Source organism: Anolis carolinensis, unplaced genomic scaffold (assembly GCF_035594765.1).
Source record: "Anolis carolinensis isolate JA03-04 unplaced genomic scaffold, rAnoCar3.1.pri scaffold_14, whole genome shotgun sequence".
Classification (NCBI taxonomy): Eukaryota; Metazoa; Chordata; class Lepidosauria; order Squamata; family Dactyloidae; genus Anolis; species Anolis carolinensis.
In genome coordinates this window covers 16,491,913-16,505,796 of record NW_026943825.1, presented here as the reverse complement: position 1 = coordinate 16,505,796, position 13,884 = coordinate 16,491,913, and the positions used below count along the sequence as shown (strand labels likewise).

Below are 13,884 nucleotides of genomic sequence, written 5' to 3'. Positions count from 1 at the left end.
GCTTTTCCTTAATCCCTCCTTATTATCCAAAATTTTCACTTATCCAACGTTCTGCCGGCCCATTTATGTTGGATAAGTGAGACTCTACTGTACTTATATTCTGCTATGCTAATAATATATTGTGTGTACATATAACCCAGGTTCAAATCCCAGGAGAGGCTTGAGCACCTGCTGTTAGCTCCAGCTTCTGCCAACCTAGCAGTTCGAAAACATGCCAATGTGAGTAGATCAAAAGGTACCGCTCCGGCGGGAAGGTAAGGGCGCTCCATGCAGTCATGCCAGTGGCCACATGACCTTGGAGGTGTCTATGGACAACGCCGGCTCGTCGGCTTAGAAATGGAGATGAGCACTAACCCCCAGAATCAGACATGACTGGACTTAACGTCACGGGAAACCTTTACCTTAATAATATAATATATTGTGTGTACATATAACTTGTAAGCATCTCATAATGGAGTCTGAGCTCTGAATTGTCCCAGATCTGATCATGTGGTCTGAAGCCCCTCCCACAATCTCGAGAAACATAGAGTAAAGGGAAAGCTGCCTACCAAAATATACATGTACAATACAGTAAGCAAATAGAATCAGATACAAAACGAAATGCTAGCGGAGGCTTGAAGATGGTTGCTATTTCCAACGAAAAGAAGGCATGCAACAGGGCACGGCGGCCTTGCTCTCACCTTATCCACCAGGTCCACTTCCAAGTCGTACATGTTGGACACTTGGAGGTAGGCGGTCGCCGGTCCCAGGAAGGACAGGCACAGGTCGTAGACCTCCAGCACCAAGGAACCGGGGGCCACGGGGACAACCTGCGGCGGGGAGAAGCAAAGAGAGACGGCGTCCTCCGTTGTATATTTTACAAAGGCGTCCCGCTTTCCCCCCTATCTTTCCCTGATGACATTTGCAAGAGAGCGCAAACTAAAACATTTGGTACCAGGAAGAACGGCAGTGACCACCAACATGGATAGTTTTAAGAGCTTGGATGGCTGGATGGTGCTCTTCTGGCATGACAGAATAGGGTTGGGCTGGATGGGCTCTGGAGGTTTCTTCCAACTCTATGATTCTATTTATCATCATCATCACCATTGATAATAACGATGCAGGGAGGTTTTTTATGTAGAGGCTGGATGGCCATCTGTTGGGAATGCTTGGATGGAGTCTTCCTTTATGACACAAGGGGGTTTGACTGGGTGGCCCTCTTAGGGAGGCCCTTCTAAGTCTAGGAGCCTTTGATTTTCTAGCACTATTTATTTATTTATTTATTGTTTACATTAATTTTACCCCGCCTTTCTCCCCGAGGGGACTCAAAAGCGGCTTACAAGAAATAGGCAAAAATTCAATGCCTAAAAACAATGTAAAAACAACAATTCATATAAAACAATCTTATATCATCTGTTTAGCACTGGATTATATGAGGTTCCTTCTACACAGCTGTATAAAATTCACACTGAACTGGGTTATATGGCAGTGTGGACTCAAGATCATCCAGTTCAAAGCAGATACTGTGGATTATGTGCCTTGGCATTCTATGTTATATAGCTGTGTGGAAGAGCCTTGGGTCTACACTGCCATATAATCCAGTTCAAATCAGATAATCTGTATTTTATAGGCAGTGTGGATGAGGCCTAAGTGAACCCTGCCTGTCCCCCCGCACCATTGTGGCCGAGGGGGTTGCTATGACGTGAAGTGGGTGGGGCCTACCCTTATGACTGACAGCCAGGAGGAGAATGGCTCTTCCTCATTCTCTGTAATTTGGACTTTACTTTTCTAGGTTTTTTTATGGAAAGACATAGATTGGATGACTATGTCTTTTGTGGCCAAATTTGGTGTGATGTGGTTCAGTGGTTTTGTAGTTTACTCCATGGGGAAAATGCACATTACATTTTTATATATAGAGATATATATGCACACACACACACACACACACACACACACATACATACAGTCCCCAAGTAGGGCAACCCAGCTGGACTCTTCCAATGGAAATCACACAGCAAGGAAAACTAAACTAATCCGTGTCCCTCCCTTTGAGTAAATTCCTCATCCAAGCCTCCTGCTGTCACTGCAAAGAGTGCGAAAGGGGCGAGGGCCCACTCACTCGGATGGTGCTCTCCGCCTCCAGGTAGGTGACGTTGGCCATGTCCTTGGTGCTGCTGTTGACCAGGAAGTAGCCGGAGCCTTCCACCAGTGAAAACACTTCCTAGACAAAGACAAGCAGAAGTTAATAATAATAATAATAATATTTTTAAACATCTCCCATGAAACATCAACCATGAAAAAAAAAAAAGCTCTCAAGCTTTGCAAGCCAAAGGATGGGCCACAGGCTGGTGAGCAGCCAGCTGCAACAAATCATTCTGACCAAGAGGTCATGAGTTCGAGGCCAGCTCGGAGCCTGCGTTTGTCTCTGTCTTTGTTCTATGTTAAGGCATTGAATGTTTGCCTTATATGTGTAATGTGATCCCCTTTGGGGTGAGAAGGGCGGAATATGAATATTGTATATAAATAAATAAATAATAGGCACCAACATGCGAGAGATGTGGCCTGTTCCTACCGTGACGTCTGGATGGTTGTAGACGGTGATGTTCTCGGGCAGCACGGTGACGTCCTCCACCAGCATCAGCTCCACCGCCGCAGAGGCCGGAGAGTTGGAGACCTCCTAAGGGCACAGAGGGGCAGCACTGAGAAGCAGGGCCTCCGGCACCACGTCAAGCTCTCCTAGCTGCGGGGTTCGGCCTGGAAGGGATCCTGGGCATCTCCTCCTCACCTTTGGGCTGCCTCTCTCGGAGTATCGCACAAAGTGAACGGAGACCAGAACGGTCCCTTTGACCTGACGGACCTCGAGGAGCTGGTGCCCTGAGAAGAGCCAACGCAGGAGCAACATGAGCGGAAGTGGCAAAGGCGGAAGAGGCACAAGCTTACCATGCCCTGGCAAAGCAGGCCAAGGATGGCCGGGCACCCAACTAATACGATTTATATAATGAGCATTTATTTATTGTTATTTATATAATACATAAATAATATAATATCTATCTATATCTATATCTATATATAAAAGAGTGATGGAATCCCGGCGACTGACAAAACAACAAAACTAAAGGACCCCCAACCTCGAAAATTGACAGCACAACCCCTCATCCACGCCTCTAGGTGGATACAACAAAAAGAAAAGAAAAATAAAGTCCTAATTAGAGGGAGAGGAATAATTGTTTTTATCCAACTGCTGTCAGTTAGAAGGCTAAGCTCCGCCCACTTGGTCTCCTAGCAACCCACTCAGCCCAGGGGACAGGCAGACTTAGGCTTCACTTAGGCCTCTTCCACACTGCCTATAAAATACAGATTATCTGATTTGAACTGGATTATATGGTAGTGTAGACTCAAGGCCCTTCCACACAGCTATATAACCCATTTATAATCTTATATTATCTGCTTTGAACTGGATTATCTTGACTCCACACTGCCATATAATCCACTTCAGTGTGCATTTTATACAGCTGTGTAGAAGGGGCCTCATATAATCCAGTTCTAAGCAGATAATATAAGTTATAAATATACAATACAGTCTCACTTATCCAATTAAACAGGCTGGCAAAACATTGGATAAGTGAATATGTTGGATAATAAGGAGGGATTAAGGAAAAGCCTATTAAACATGAAATTACATTATGATTTTACAAATGAAGCACCAAAACATCATGTTATACAACAAATTTGACAGAAAAAGTAGTTTCATGCGCAGTAATGCTATGTAGTAATTACTGTATTTACAAATTTACCACCAAAATATCACAATGACTTTACACACAACTGGACTTAATGTCAGGGGAAAACCTTTACCCTTTACCTTAACTACCAGCAATTCCTCAATACTTTATTTCCCATACCACCAGACTTTGCCACAGCAACGCATGGCTGGGCACAGCTAGTATAGTATAAAAATATATATAATAATATAAAAGCATATAAAAATATAAGAATATAACATTAAATAATATAAGAATATAATATAATATATTATTTGAGGGGGGAGAGGAGACTATTCACCTTTCAAATATTTTCTCCTCTGTTTGTACATATCTTTGTATGTCTGAGTGGAGACGCAACTCTTGTGTATGGGAGGCATGCATGCACACATATCCATACATACAGACCCCAAGTTTTGACCAAACATGGCAATGCATATATGTATACATCTATATATATAAATGAGTGATGGCATCACGGCGACCCACAAAACCACAAAACTACAGGCCCCCCAACCTCGAAATTTGATAACACAACCCATCATCCATGCCTCTAGGTTGATACAACAAAAAGAAAAGAAAAATAAAGTCCTAATTAGAGGGAAAGGAATAATTGTTTTTATCCAATTACTGCCAGTTTAGAGGGCTAATCTCTGCCCACTTGGGTTCCTAGCAACCAACTCAGCCCAGGGACAGGCAGACTTAGGCCTCACTTAGGTTTCTTCCACAGATTATCTAATTTACACTGGATTATATGGCAGTGTAGACTCAAGGCCCTTCCACACAGCTATATAACCCATTTATAATGGACTTAATGTCAGGGGAAAACCTTGACCCTTGACCTTAACTACCACTAATTCCTCAATACTTTATTTCCCATAACACCAGATTTCGCCACAGCAACGCGTGGCCGGGCACAGCTAGTATATATATATATCAGGTGCAAAAAGGACAGAGGAGGTGCCAGGCCTACCGTGGAGCCGGCTCTGCCCGGTCCCGTCCTCCTTGGGCACCATCTGCATGGCGTCTGGGCGGCTGAAGCGGGCCAGGCTCCTGTTGGCTGAGGTCCACTCCAGGATCAGGGAGGAGAAGTTGTCGAAGGTCCTCCGGTGCTGGTCGAACAGGGCCAGCTCCAGGATGGTGTTTCTCAGGCTGGAGACCGGCACCTGAAAGGCGTCGCGGACAAATGGAATTGTATGAAAGTTATACGGTTGGGCTCTATATAGTCTAGCGATGCCATCCTAAGAAATGAGGCCTGGAAAACTCCAAAAAGGAGAATTCATGAACTATAATTGAAAGTTGGTGAATTGTTGGCAAATGATGAGCTCTGTGGTGGGAAACAACATGTTGACATCACCAAAGACAATGGCTCTTTTAAGACAGGAAGTCAACACAGGTGCTCCTTGTGTTTAAGGATAAAAACTAACATCATTTAAGGAAGCCAAACAACTGAAATGGGACAGATGGCCATCCCGACAGATGTAAAGTACCAAAAAAGAAAATGGGTTCCCTGGGACTACAAAGACAAGAATCCACTACTACAGTAATACAGAAATCATTAAACCTAAATTTAGTTCAATACATCAATCCCGACAGATGGCCATCCAACCTCTTTAGAAACTTCCAGAGAAGGCAGTCTATGTTGCACTAGAGTTGGAAGTGTTGGATTATGGTTGTATGTATATGAAATGTAAATCAAGTGTTTCTGCTGTTTTACTAGAGTGTGTGTTTCAACAATGAAACAGTTAACAGCAGGCTAGTTAGACTGACAGCCTGCTGTGACCTATCAGGCATGATTTCCGGCCTTGGAGGTCGGGAACTTCCTTCGGACTGACAAATGTGCTTCTTATCTCTCTGAGTGAGTTGAGCTGTGCTTGCCGAGTGAAGAGGCTGTAAAGAGAATACCAGCTCAGAGCGATGGCTTTTGCTGTGCTTTATAAATATGTAGATATTGAAATAAATGTTTGGACTTCAGACTACGGATGTGTTTAAGTCTGACATTTGAACAGAGGAATTGGTGTGGCAGACGATTGCAACCAATGTGTTTCAAATAATTAATAATAATAATAATAATAATAGTAATAGTAATAATAATAATAAATCACACAGTCCTAGACACTTGGGAAGTGTTTAACTTGTGATTTTGTGATACGAAATCCAGCATACCTATTTTGTTTGCTGTGTCATACAATAATAATAATAATAATAATAATAACAATAATAATAATAATAATAATAATAATAATAATAATAATAATACAAGCCATGAAGGGCTTACCAGCTGCTTGTGGTGCTGAGGCAGGGGGCACGGCGGGGCGCCCGAGGCCAGCTCATAGACGGGGCTGATGGCCATGCTTGCCGGGTGGGCGCACAGGAAGCGCACCTGCACCACCTCCACCGCGGGGCTGGGGTTCAGCACACCTGGCTGGTTGCCCACCTGGAAGGTGAACACCTGGGGCAGGAAAGCAGGCAGTCAGCCTCTAGGGAGTCGGCCAATCACATTTGCTAAAATCATCGCTTTACATCATTCTTGATAATTTACTTTAACCGTGTTGTTACCTAAAACTCCCCTTAAAGCCTCACTACCTTTACAATAAAGGTGATTTTTCCTTCGGGAGAGATAAAGCAGGGAATAAATAGATATACAGTAGTCTCATTTATCCAACATAAACAGGCCGGTAGGACGTTGGATAAGCGGAAATGTTGGATAATAAGGAGAGATTAAGGAAAACCCTATTAAACGTCAAATTATGTTATGATTCTATAAATGTGAGTAGATCAATAGGTACCGTTCTGACAGGAAGATAACAGTGCTCCTTGCGCTCTGGACAATGTCAGCTCTTCGGCTTAGAAATGGAGATGAGCAGCAGAGTTTGACACGACTAGACTTAATGTCGGGGAAAACCCTTACCTTTATCTTTAACTATTATTATTATTAAAATCTGTATTATTCTACCACAGTAATTATTTCATATTACAATAGAAAGGTCCCAGGTTCAAGCCCCGGGAGCAGCGTGAGCACCCGCTGTTAGCTCCAGCTCCTGCCAACCTAGCAATTCGAAAACATGCCAATGTGAGTAGATCAATAGGTACCGCTCCGGCGGGAAGGTAACGGCGCTCCATGCAGTCATGCCAGTGGCCACATGACCTGGAGGTGTCTACGGACAACGCCGGCTCTTTGGCTTAGAAATGGAGATGAGCACCAACCCCAGAGTCAGACATGACTGGACTTAATGTCAGGGGAAAACCTTTACCTTTAAATAATAATAATAATAATAATAATAATAATAAATACACCAGCTTTTCGGCTTAAAAATGGAGATGAGCACCAACCCCCAGAGTCAGACATGAGGGGGCTTAATGTCAGGGGGCGCGGACCCACCTTCCTCCTACCTGCTCCCCCAGCTCCAGGCAGGTGACCCGGTAGATGTACTGGTGGGGCTTCCGCTTGGAGGGCAGCCGGACCTCCTCCACGCGGGCCTGGTCCTGGCGCTCGGCTTGGAACTCCGAGAAGAAGCGTGAGGGCTCCAGGGGCCAGGGGCCGGGCCCCCCTTCGAAGAGCATCTCCTTGGCCGAGTGCCAGGTCACCAGGGCCACCTCCGCCGGATCCACCGCCTGCGCATCACAGAACCATAGGGAAGAGGGCATTGGCAACTGGGCAAACTGGGCAAACTGGGGCCCCGTTCCCGTGCATTTCCCCAGCCCTTACCCGCAGCGGCTCATACGCAGCAAAGGTGGCGCTGGTGTCAAAGTATTCCTCAAAGACGGTGGCGCTGGCCGTGACCAGAGTGTGGCCCAGAGACCTGGCCGCCAGGTAAATGCTGGAGCAGAAGCCGGGACCGGGTTTCGCTTTCCCTGGGAAACACAAGTAACATGGATGCATTATACGGAGCTCCAAAATGGGAATGGGTTTGCATACGACTAAAACTTGGCGTTTGAAGGGGGCTTTCCCCCACCTGGAGTCATCTACAGATCACAATTAATACCTCTATCTATAAAATGAAAGTAAAAAATTGTTTGTGGGCTGTTTCCAAGATGGTTGCTGTTTCCAGAGAGCACTGTGGCTCCACTGACAACAGATCCGGACCACACTTGGCACACAGACCCAATGCAAACACATTTGAGCACTGGAAGGCTTTAGAAGGAATTGACCTTGGACTCAGGGAGTAATAATAATAATAATAATAATATCCAGCATATCTATCTTGTTTGCTGTGTCATACAATAATAATAATAATAATAATAATAATAATAATAATAATAATAATAATAATAATAGATTATTATTATTATTATTGCTGGGATCTGCGCGCATCATCCGAAAATACATCACACAGTCCTAGACACTTGGGAAGTGTTCGACTTGTGATTTTGTGATATGAAATCCAGCATATCTATCTTGTTTGCTGTGTCATAATAAAATAACAGCAATGATAGTAATAATAATAGAAAACCACACTACAAACTAGAGCTGACAGCTGGCACAACAAAACATTGCATGGAAAGTTCTTTGGCAAAGATACTGTGGGACTTCCGAATCCAGACTGACAAAGTTCTGGAACACAACACACCAGACATCACAGAAAAAGGTTTGGATCATTGATGTCTCCATCCCAGGTGACAGTCGCATTGACGAAAAACAACAGGAAAAACTCAGCCGCTATCAGGACCTCAAGATTGAACTGCAAAGACTCTGGCAGAAACCAGTGCAGGTGGTCCCGGTGGTGATGGGCACATTGGGTGCCCTGGCAAAAGATCTCAGCCGGCATCGGGAAACAATAGACATTGACAAAATTACGATCTGCCAACTGCAAAAGGCCACCCTACTGGGATCTGCACGCATCATCTGAAAATACATCACACAGTCCTAGACACTTGGAAAGTGTTCGACTTGTGATTTTGTGATACGAAATCCAGCATATCTACCTTGTTTGCTGTGTCATAATAAAGTACAGTAGAGTCTCACTTATCCAAGCCTCGCTTATCCAAGCCTCTGGATAATCCAAGCCGTTTTTGTAGTCAATGTTTTCAATATATCGTGATATTTTGGTGCTAAATTCATAAATACAGTAATTACAACATAACATTACTGCGTATTGAACTACTTTTTCTGTCAAATTTGTTGTATAACATGAAGTTTTGGTGCTTAATTTGTAAAATCATAACCTAATTTGATGTTTAATAGGCTTTTCCTTAATCCCTCCTTATTATCCAAGATATTCGCTTATCCAAGCTTCTGCCGGCCTGTTTAGCTTGGATAAGTGAGACTCTACTGTAATAATAATAATAATAATAAACTTTATTTTTATATCCCGCCCCATCTCCCCGAAGGGACTCAGGGCGGCTTACAACAGGGACAAGCCCGAAACAACTACACAACATATTTGACAAAAACTTAAAACATTCCAACGACACACAAAATAAAATAATGGACAATACATTAAAATCCAAGCAGATAAGCAGATATAATAAATCAGGCCGAGGGATGGGCAAAACGGAGCTGGCATCCCCTGGACAAGGGTGGGAGCAGCGGAAGGAGAGAAAGACGCGGCGGCCCCTCACCCTCTTCGTCCAAGGCAAAGACGCCCTGCTTGTCCATGCTGACCTCCAGGGGCAGGAGGGAGCAGTCGGTGAAGCCCAGGGTCTCCCCGGTCGCCTTCTCCGTGTGGTACATCATGAGGGGCACCTCCACCGCCTGGCCCACCTCGGCCTCCGCCTGCAACGGGAGGAGCGCCATCCGGGAGAGCCGCAGCACAGACACCTGGCGGGAAGGGAAGCGAAGGGAAGGGAGCAGCAGCCCAGGCCCACCGCATAAACATTGCTTTTGCGAGACATCTGGGAGCACAATTTTCCAATGATTACCTGTGGCGCAGCTGGCTAGTAACCAGCTGCTATAAATCACTACTGACCGAGAGGTCATGAGTTCGAAGCCCGGGTCGGGTTAAGCCTCCGACCATTAAAAATAGCCCCGGCTTGCTGTTGACCTATGAAGCCCCGAAAGACAGTTGCATCTGTCAAGTAGGGAAAATTTAGGTACGCTTTATGCGGGAGGCTAATTTAACTAATTTACAACACCGTAAAACTGCCAGCAAAACACGAGGAAAAGAATGAGGAAGAACAGCCACCAAGTGGACGGTGAAGCAACAGCTCCCCCTGTGGCCGGAATCGTGAAGCTGGAAAGATGTTAAAATGCCTCTGTGTCTGTCTAAAGTGAATGTTGTTTGTCTGTTGGCATTGAATGTTTGCCATATATGTGTTCATTGTAATCCGCCCTGAGTCCCCTTCGGGGTGAGAAGGGCGGAATATAAATACTGCAAATAAATAAATAAATAAATAAATAAATCTCAACCAAATCAACAGTTTGTGGCAGCCATAAAAACAAATGAGAAATTCAAAGTGAGAAATTCTTTGGCTAAACTTTGATTGATCTATAGCGGCTCCCCCCTCTTGCCAGGATCCTCGGACTCACGGCAGAGAGAGGGGCGGGGGATTCCCTTTTAGAAGGAAATCCCTATCTAAAAGAGCTCGATATCAGTTCTGTCCCAAGAAGCCCATGGGATTTGCTGCAAAGAGCAGCGCCGCCGGAAGCCTACCTGTATTTCCCCGAAATGGAAGGGGTTCTGGACATCCCGGGCCTGGACGGCGCTCTGCCCCTCCGCCTGCCCGGCCGTGACCACCCCTTTCACCGTGACGGTGGCCACTGTCTGGTTGGAGGAGGCCCAGGTGAAGTTGCCGCTGCCGCCCTCCACCTGGAAAAGCAGAGCGGATGGGGCTGAAGGGAGGACTCTTTCCACAACATCCAAAACAATGGCCGCCGTAGCCAGGATGGCTCAAGACAAGGACAGAGGTTGCCAACACTCATAGGATCCTATATCATAATCTATATATATAAAATAGTAATGTTCATTTTACTATGGAGTAAACAACAAAACCACTGAACCAAATCACACCAAATTTGGCCACAAAAGACATAGTCATCCAAAATATGTCTTTCAATTAAAAAAACCCTAGAAAAATAGTCCACATTACAGAGGATGAGGAAGAGCCTTTCTCCCCCTAACTGCCAGTTAGAAAGGTAGGCTCTGCTGCCTTTAGGCCCCGCCCCCTTCATGTCCTAGCAACTCCCTCAGCCAAGATGGTATCCAGGGCACAGGCAGTTAGGCCACTTTGACACTGCCTATAAAATACAGATTATTTCATTTAAACTGGATTATATGGCAGTGTAGACTCAAGGCCCTGCCACACAGCTATATTACCCAGAATGCCAAGGCAGGATAATCCACAGTATCTCCTTTGAACTAGATTATCTTGAGTCCACACTGCCATATAATCCAGTTCAGTGTGGATTTTATGCAGCTGTGTAGAAGGGACCTCATATAATCCAATTCTAAGAAGATAATATAAGATTATAAATATACAGTAGAGTCTCATTTATCCAACATAAACAGGCTGGCAGAATTTTGGATAAGCGAATATGTTGGATAATAAGGAGATTGAGAAAAAGCCTATTAAACATCAAATTAGGTTATGATTTTACAAGCACCAAAATGTCATGTTATACAACAAATTTTAAAGAAAAAGTAGTTCATTACACAGTAATGCTATGTAGTAATTACTGTATTTACGAATTTAGCACCAAAATATCACAATGTATTGAAAACATTGACTACAAAAATGCGTTGGGATAATCCAGAACGTTGGATAAGTGAGACTCTACTGTATTTTGTTTCTGCTTTGGGCTTGGCCCCATGTTAGCTGCCCTGAGTCCCTTCGGGGAGATGGTGGCGGGATAGAAAAATAAAGTATTATTATTATTTATTCATGGAGGAATGGAGCTATAGAATCAAATATTCCGAGAGTGGGAAGAGTGATCACCTGAACCCGGTAGCGATACAAGGCGTCCAGAGGGTGGTGCGGGAAGGCCAGGGAGGCGGGCGTCAGCCTGATGGGCAGGAAGATCTTCACTTCCTGTTCGTGGCTGATGGGCACCAGGAGGAAGTCCTCTACGCCGCTCTGCACAAAAGAAAGGAAAGGGGAGGAAACAGCCTTCACCTTCAGCCGTTTATTCAGTGGTTCCCAACTGTAAGGCAATGATCTCAAAGGGTTCTGGCTCAGGAGGCAATCAGGCAGAAAACCCAGTCTCGTGAGAGTACAAAAAGCAAAGAATTTATTTTCATCACAGCTATGATGAAGGCAAACAGCCGTACACACACACACACACACACACACACACACACAGGTCTGTACAATGCAAAGCGTGTTGCAATTAACAAAGATTACTGTATATACTCGAGTATAAGCCTAGTTTTTCAGCCCTTATTTAAGACTGAAAAAGCCCCCCTCGGCTTATACTCGGGTGAGGGTCCTGGTTGGCTTATATTTGGGTCAGCTTATACTCAAGAAGATATGGTACATTTATTATTTTTCTCTATTATTATTGGTATTATTACATTGATTATTTTTCTCTATTATTGTTGGTACTATTACATTTATTTTACTCTATTTTTATTACTACAGTAGAGTCTCACTTATCCAACATAAACGGGCTGGCAGAACGTTGTATAAGTGAATATGTTGGATAATGGGGAGGGATTAAGGAGAAGCCTATTAAACATCAAATTAGGTTATGATTTTACAAATTAAGCACCAAAACATCATGTTAGACAACAAATTTGGCAGAAAAAGTAGTTCAATACACAGTAATGCTATGTAGTAATTACTGTATTTACGAATTTAGCACCAAAATATCATGATGTATTGAAAACATTGACTACAAAAGTGCGTTGGATAATCCAGAATGTTGGATAAGCAAGTGTTGGATGAGTGAGACTCTACTGTAATAAAATAATAATAATAATAATAATAATAATTATTATTATTATTATTATTATCACAAAGACATAGTATGACACAGCAAATGAGATCAAAATCACAACAACAATAAGTGGATAAGTGAGACTCTACTGTATTATTAATACATTTATTATTTTACTCTATTTGTTACTACATGTATTATTTTCCTGTATTTATTATTATTATTATTATTACATGTATTATTTTACTCTATTATTATTAAAAGGATACATAAACACATTTACATTGAAGAAGATGAGAATAATGATTTAATCAGAGTTGGACAATCTTATTTTAAATTAGAGCTTTATGTAAATATTCAAAAACATTTAACCTAGTGATGCCTCTAATTCTGACCAGTCACAGAGAGGGGCTTGGCTCACTGGCCGGCGTGGGCTGAGAACAAGGGATGATTAAGTGTCGATAAATGGGGTTCCTTTTACAGAACAGGAAAAAGAACAAAGTGATTGAGGGCATCTTCTGGCCCTACCCAAGAATGCTATTGTCTTATGAGATGATCACGACATGGCCCATTAATAGGGCTGGCCTGGCGGTTCCAGACCCCAGAGAAACAAAACATCATATATTAATACAATCCCGCAAAAATGACAGAGGATGGGTTTTGGCTGTAGAAATCCTGATTTCCTTCCAATGTGAGTGGTCCCGTTCATCAAAGATTCAGGTGGTGAAATTGGTTCTTCTCTAAGGGCAGGGAGAGGTGATTGCCCTGCCCGGGTAAGCTATTGTGTTGCAATGTCCACATGAAGTCCAAGAGATGGGTGAGTCTGGGAATTGATGAGGAAATTCCCAGCTTGGTTTCTTTCCCCCAGGCTATGCCATTGTGTGGGATGCAAGACATCTTTGGGGCCAGGAAAAGGTTTCCCCCAAAGGAAAGGAATGGGGATCTCAGGAGCATAAAACATTTGGTTAACACAACATATAGGCAATATAGGAACACATAGGAAAAAACATGGAGCATTTCGGGCAAATTATATACATGAGAGACATAGTTTTCCAAAGTACCTTTAACAAGCCAGGCTTCCCAGAGGAAAAAAGGGGCTTTTAAGGCTTTTAAGTAGTGCAGACCAAGGGAAAACAGTCCAATGCTGTAGTTACTTGGGTGAAATATTATTTCCTGGTTTTACCTGGAGGAGGACGGATACCAGGCTGGCTGTGACGGTAGTGAGGCCGTCCTTCAGGACCTGGACCACATGATAGGAACCATTCGCAGAAGAAATCAGCTCCCCAAAGTACGTCCCAGGAAACCGGTGGGTCATGCGGAGATTCTGCA

At 43.7% G+C, this 13,884-nt stretch overlaps 1 protein-coding gene across 1 annotated transcript in view; it reads right to left on the bottom strand.

Annotated features, from left to right (window-relative positions):
* Positions 1–13,884, bottom strand: part of nup210l (nucleoporin 210 like) — a 43,640-nt gene that overhangs the window by 22,788 nt on the left and 6,968 nt on the right. Inside the window, exons 10-21 of the mRNA XM_008123045.3 lie at positions 13,739–13,879; positions 11,616–11,753; positions 10,334–10,489; positions 9,303–9,501; positions 7,450–7,595; positions 7,134–7,355; positions 6,019–6,192; positions 4,714–4,906; positions 2,765–2,853; positions 2,552–2,656; positions 2,099–2,200; positions 681–809 (exon numbers count right to left, since the gene is read on the bottom strand). Coding sequence (XP_008121252.1) covers positions 681–809; positions 2,099–2,200; positions 2,552–2,656; positions 2,765–2,853; positions 4,714–4,906; positions 6,019–6,192; positions 7,134–7,355; positions 7,450–7,595; positions 9,303–9,501; positions 10,334–10,489; positions 11,616–11,753; positions 13,739–13,879 — 1,794 coding nt within the window. The remainder of the gene's footprint in view (positions 1–680; positions 810–2,098; positions 2,201–2,551; positions 2,657–2,764; positions 2,854–4,713; positions 4,907–6,018; positions 6,193–7,133; positions 7,356–7,449; positions 7,596–9,302; positions 9,502–10,333; positions 10,490–11,615; positions 11,754–13,738; positions 13,880–13,884) is intronic.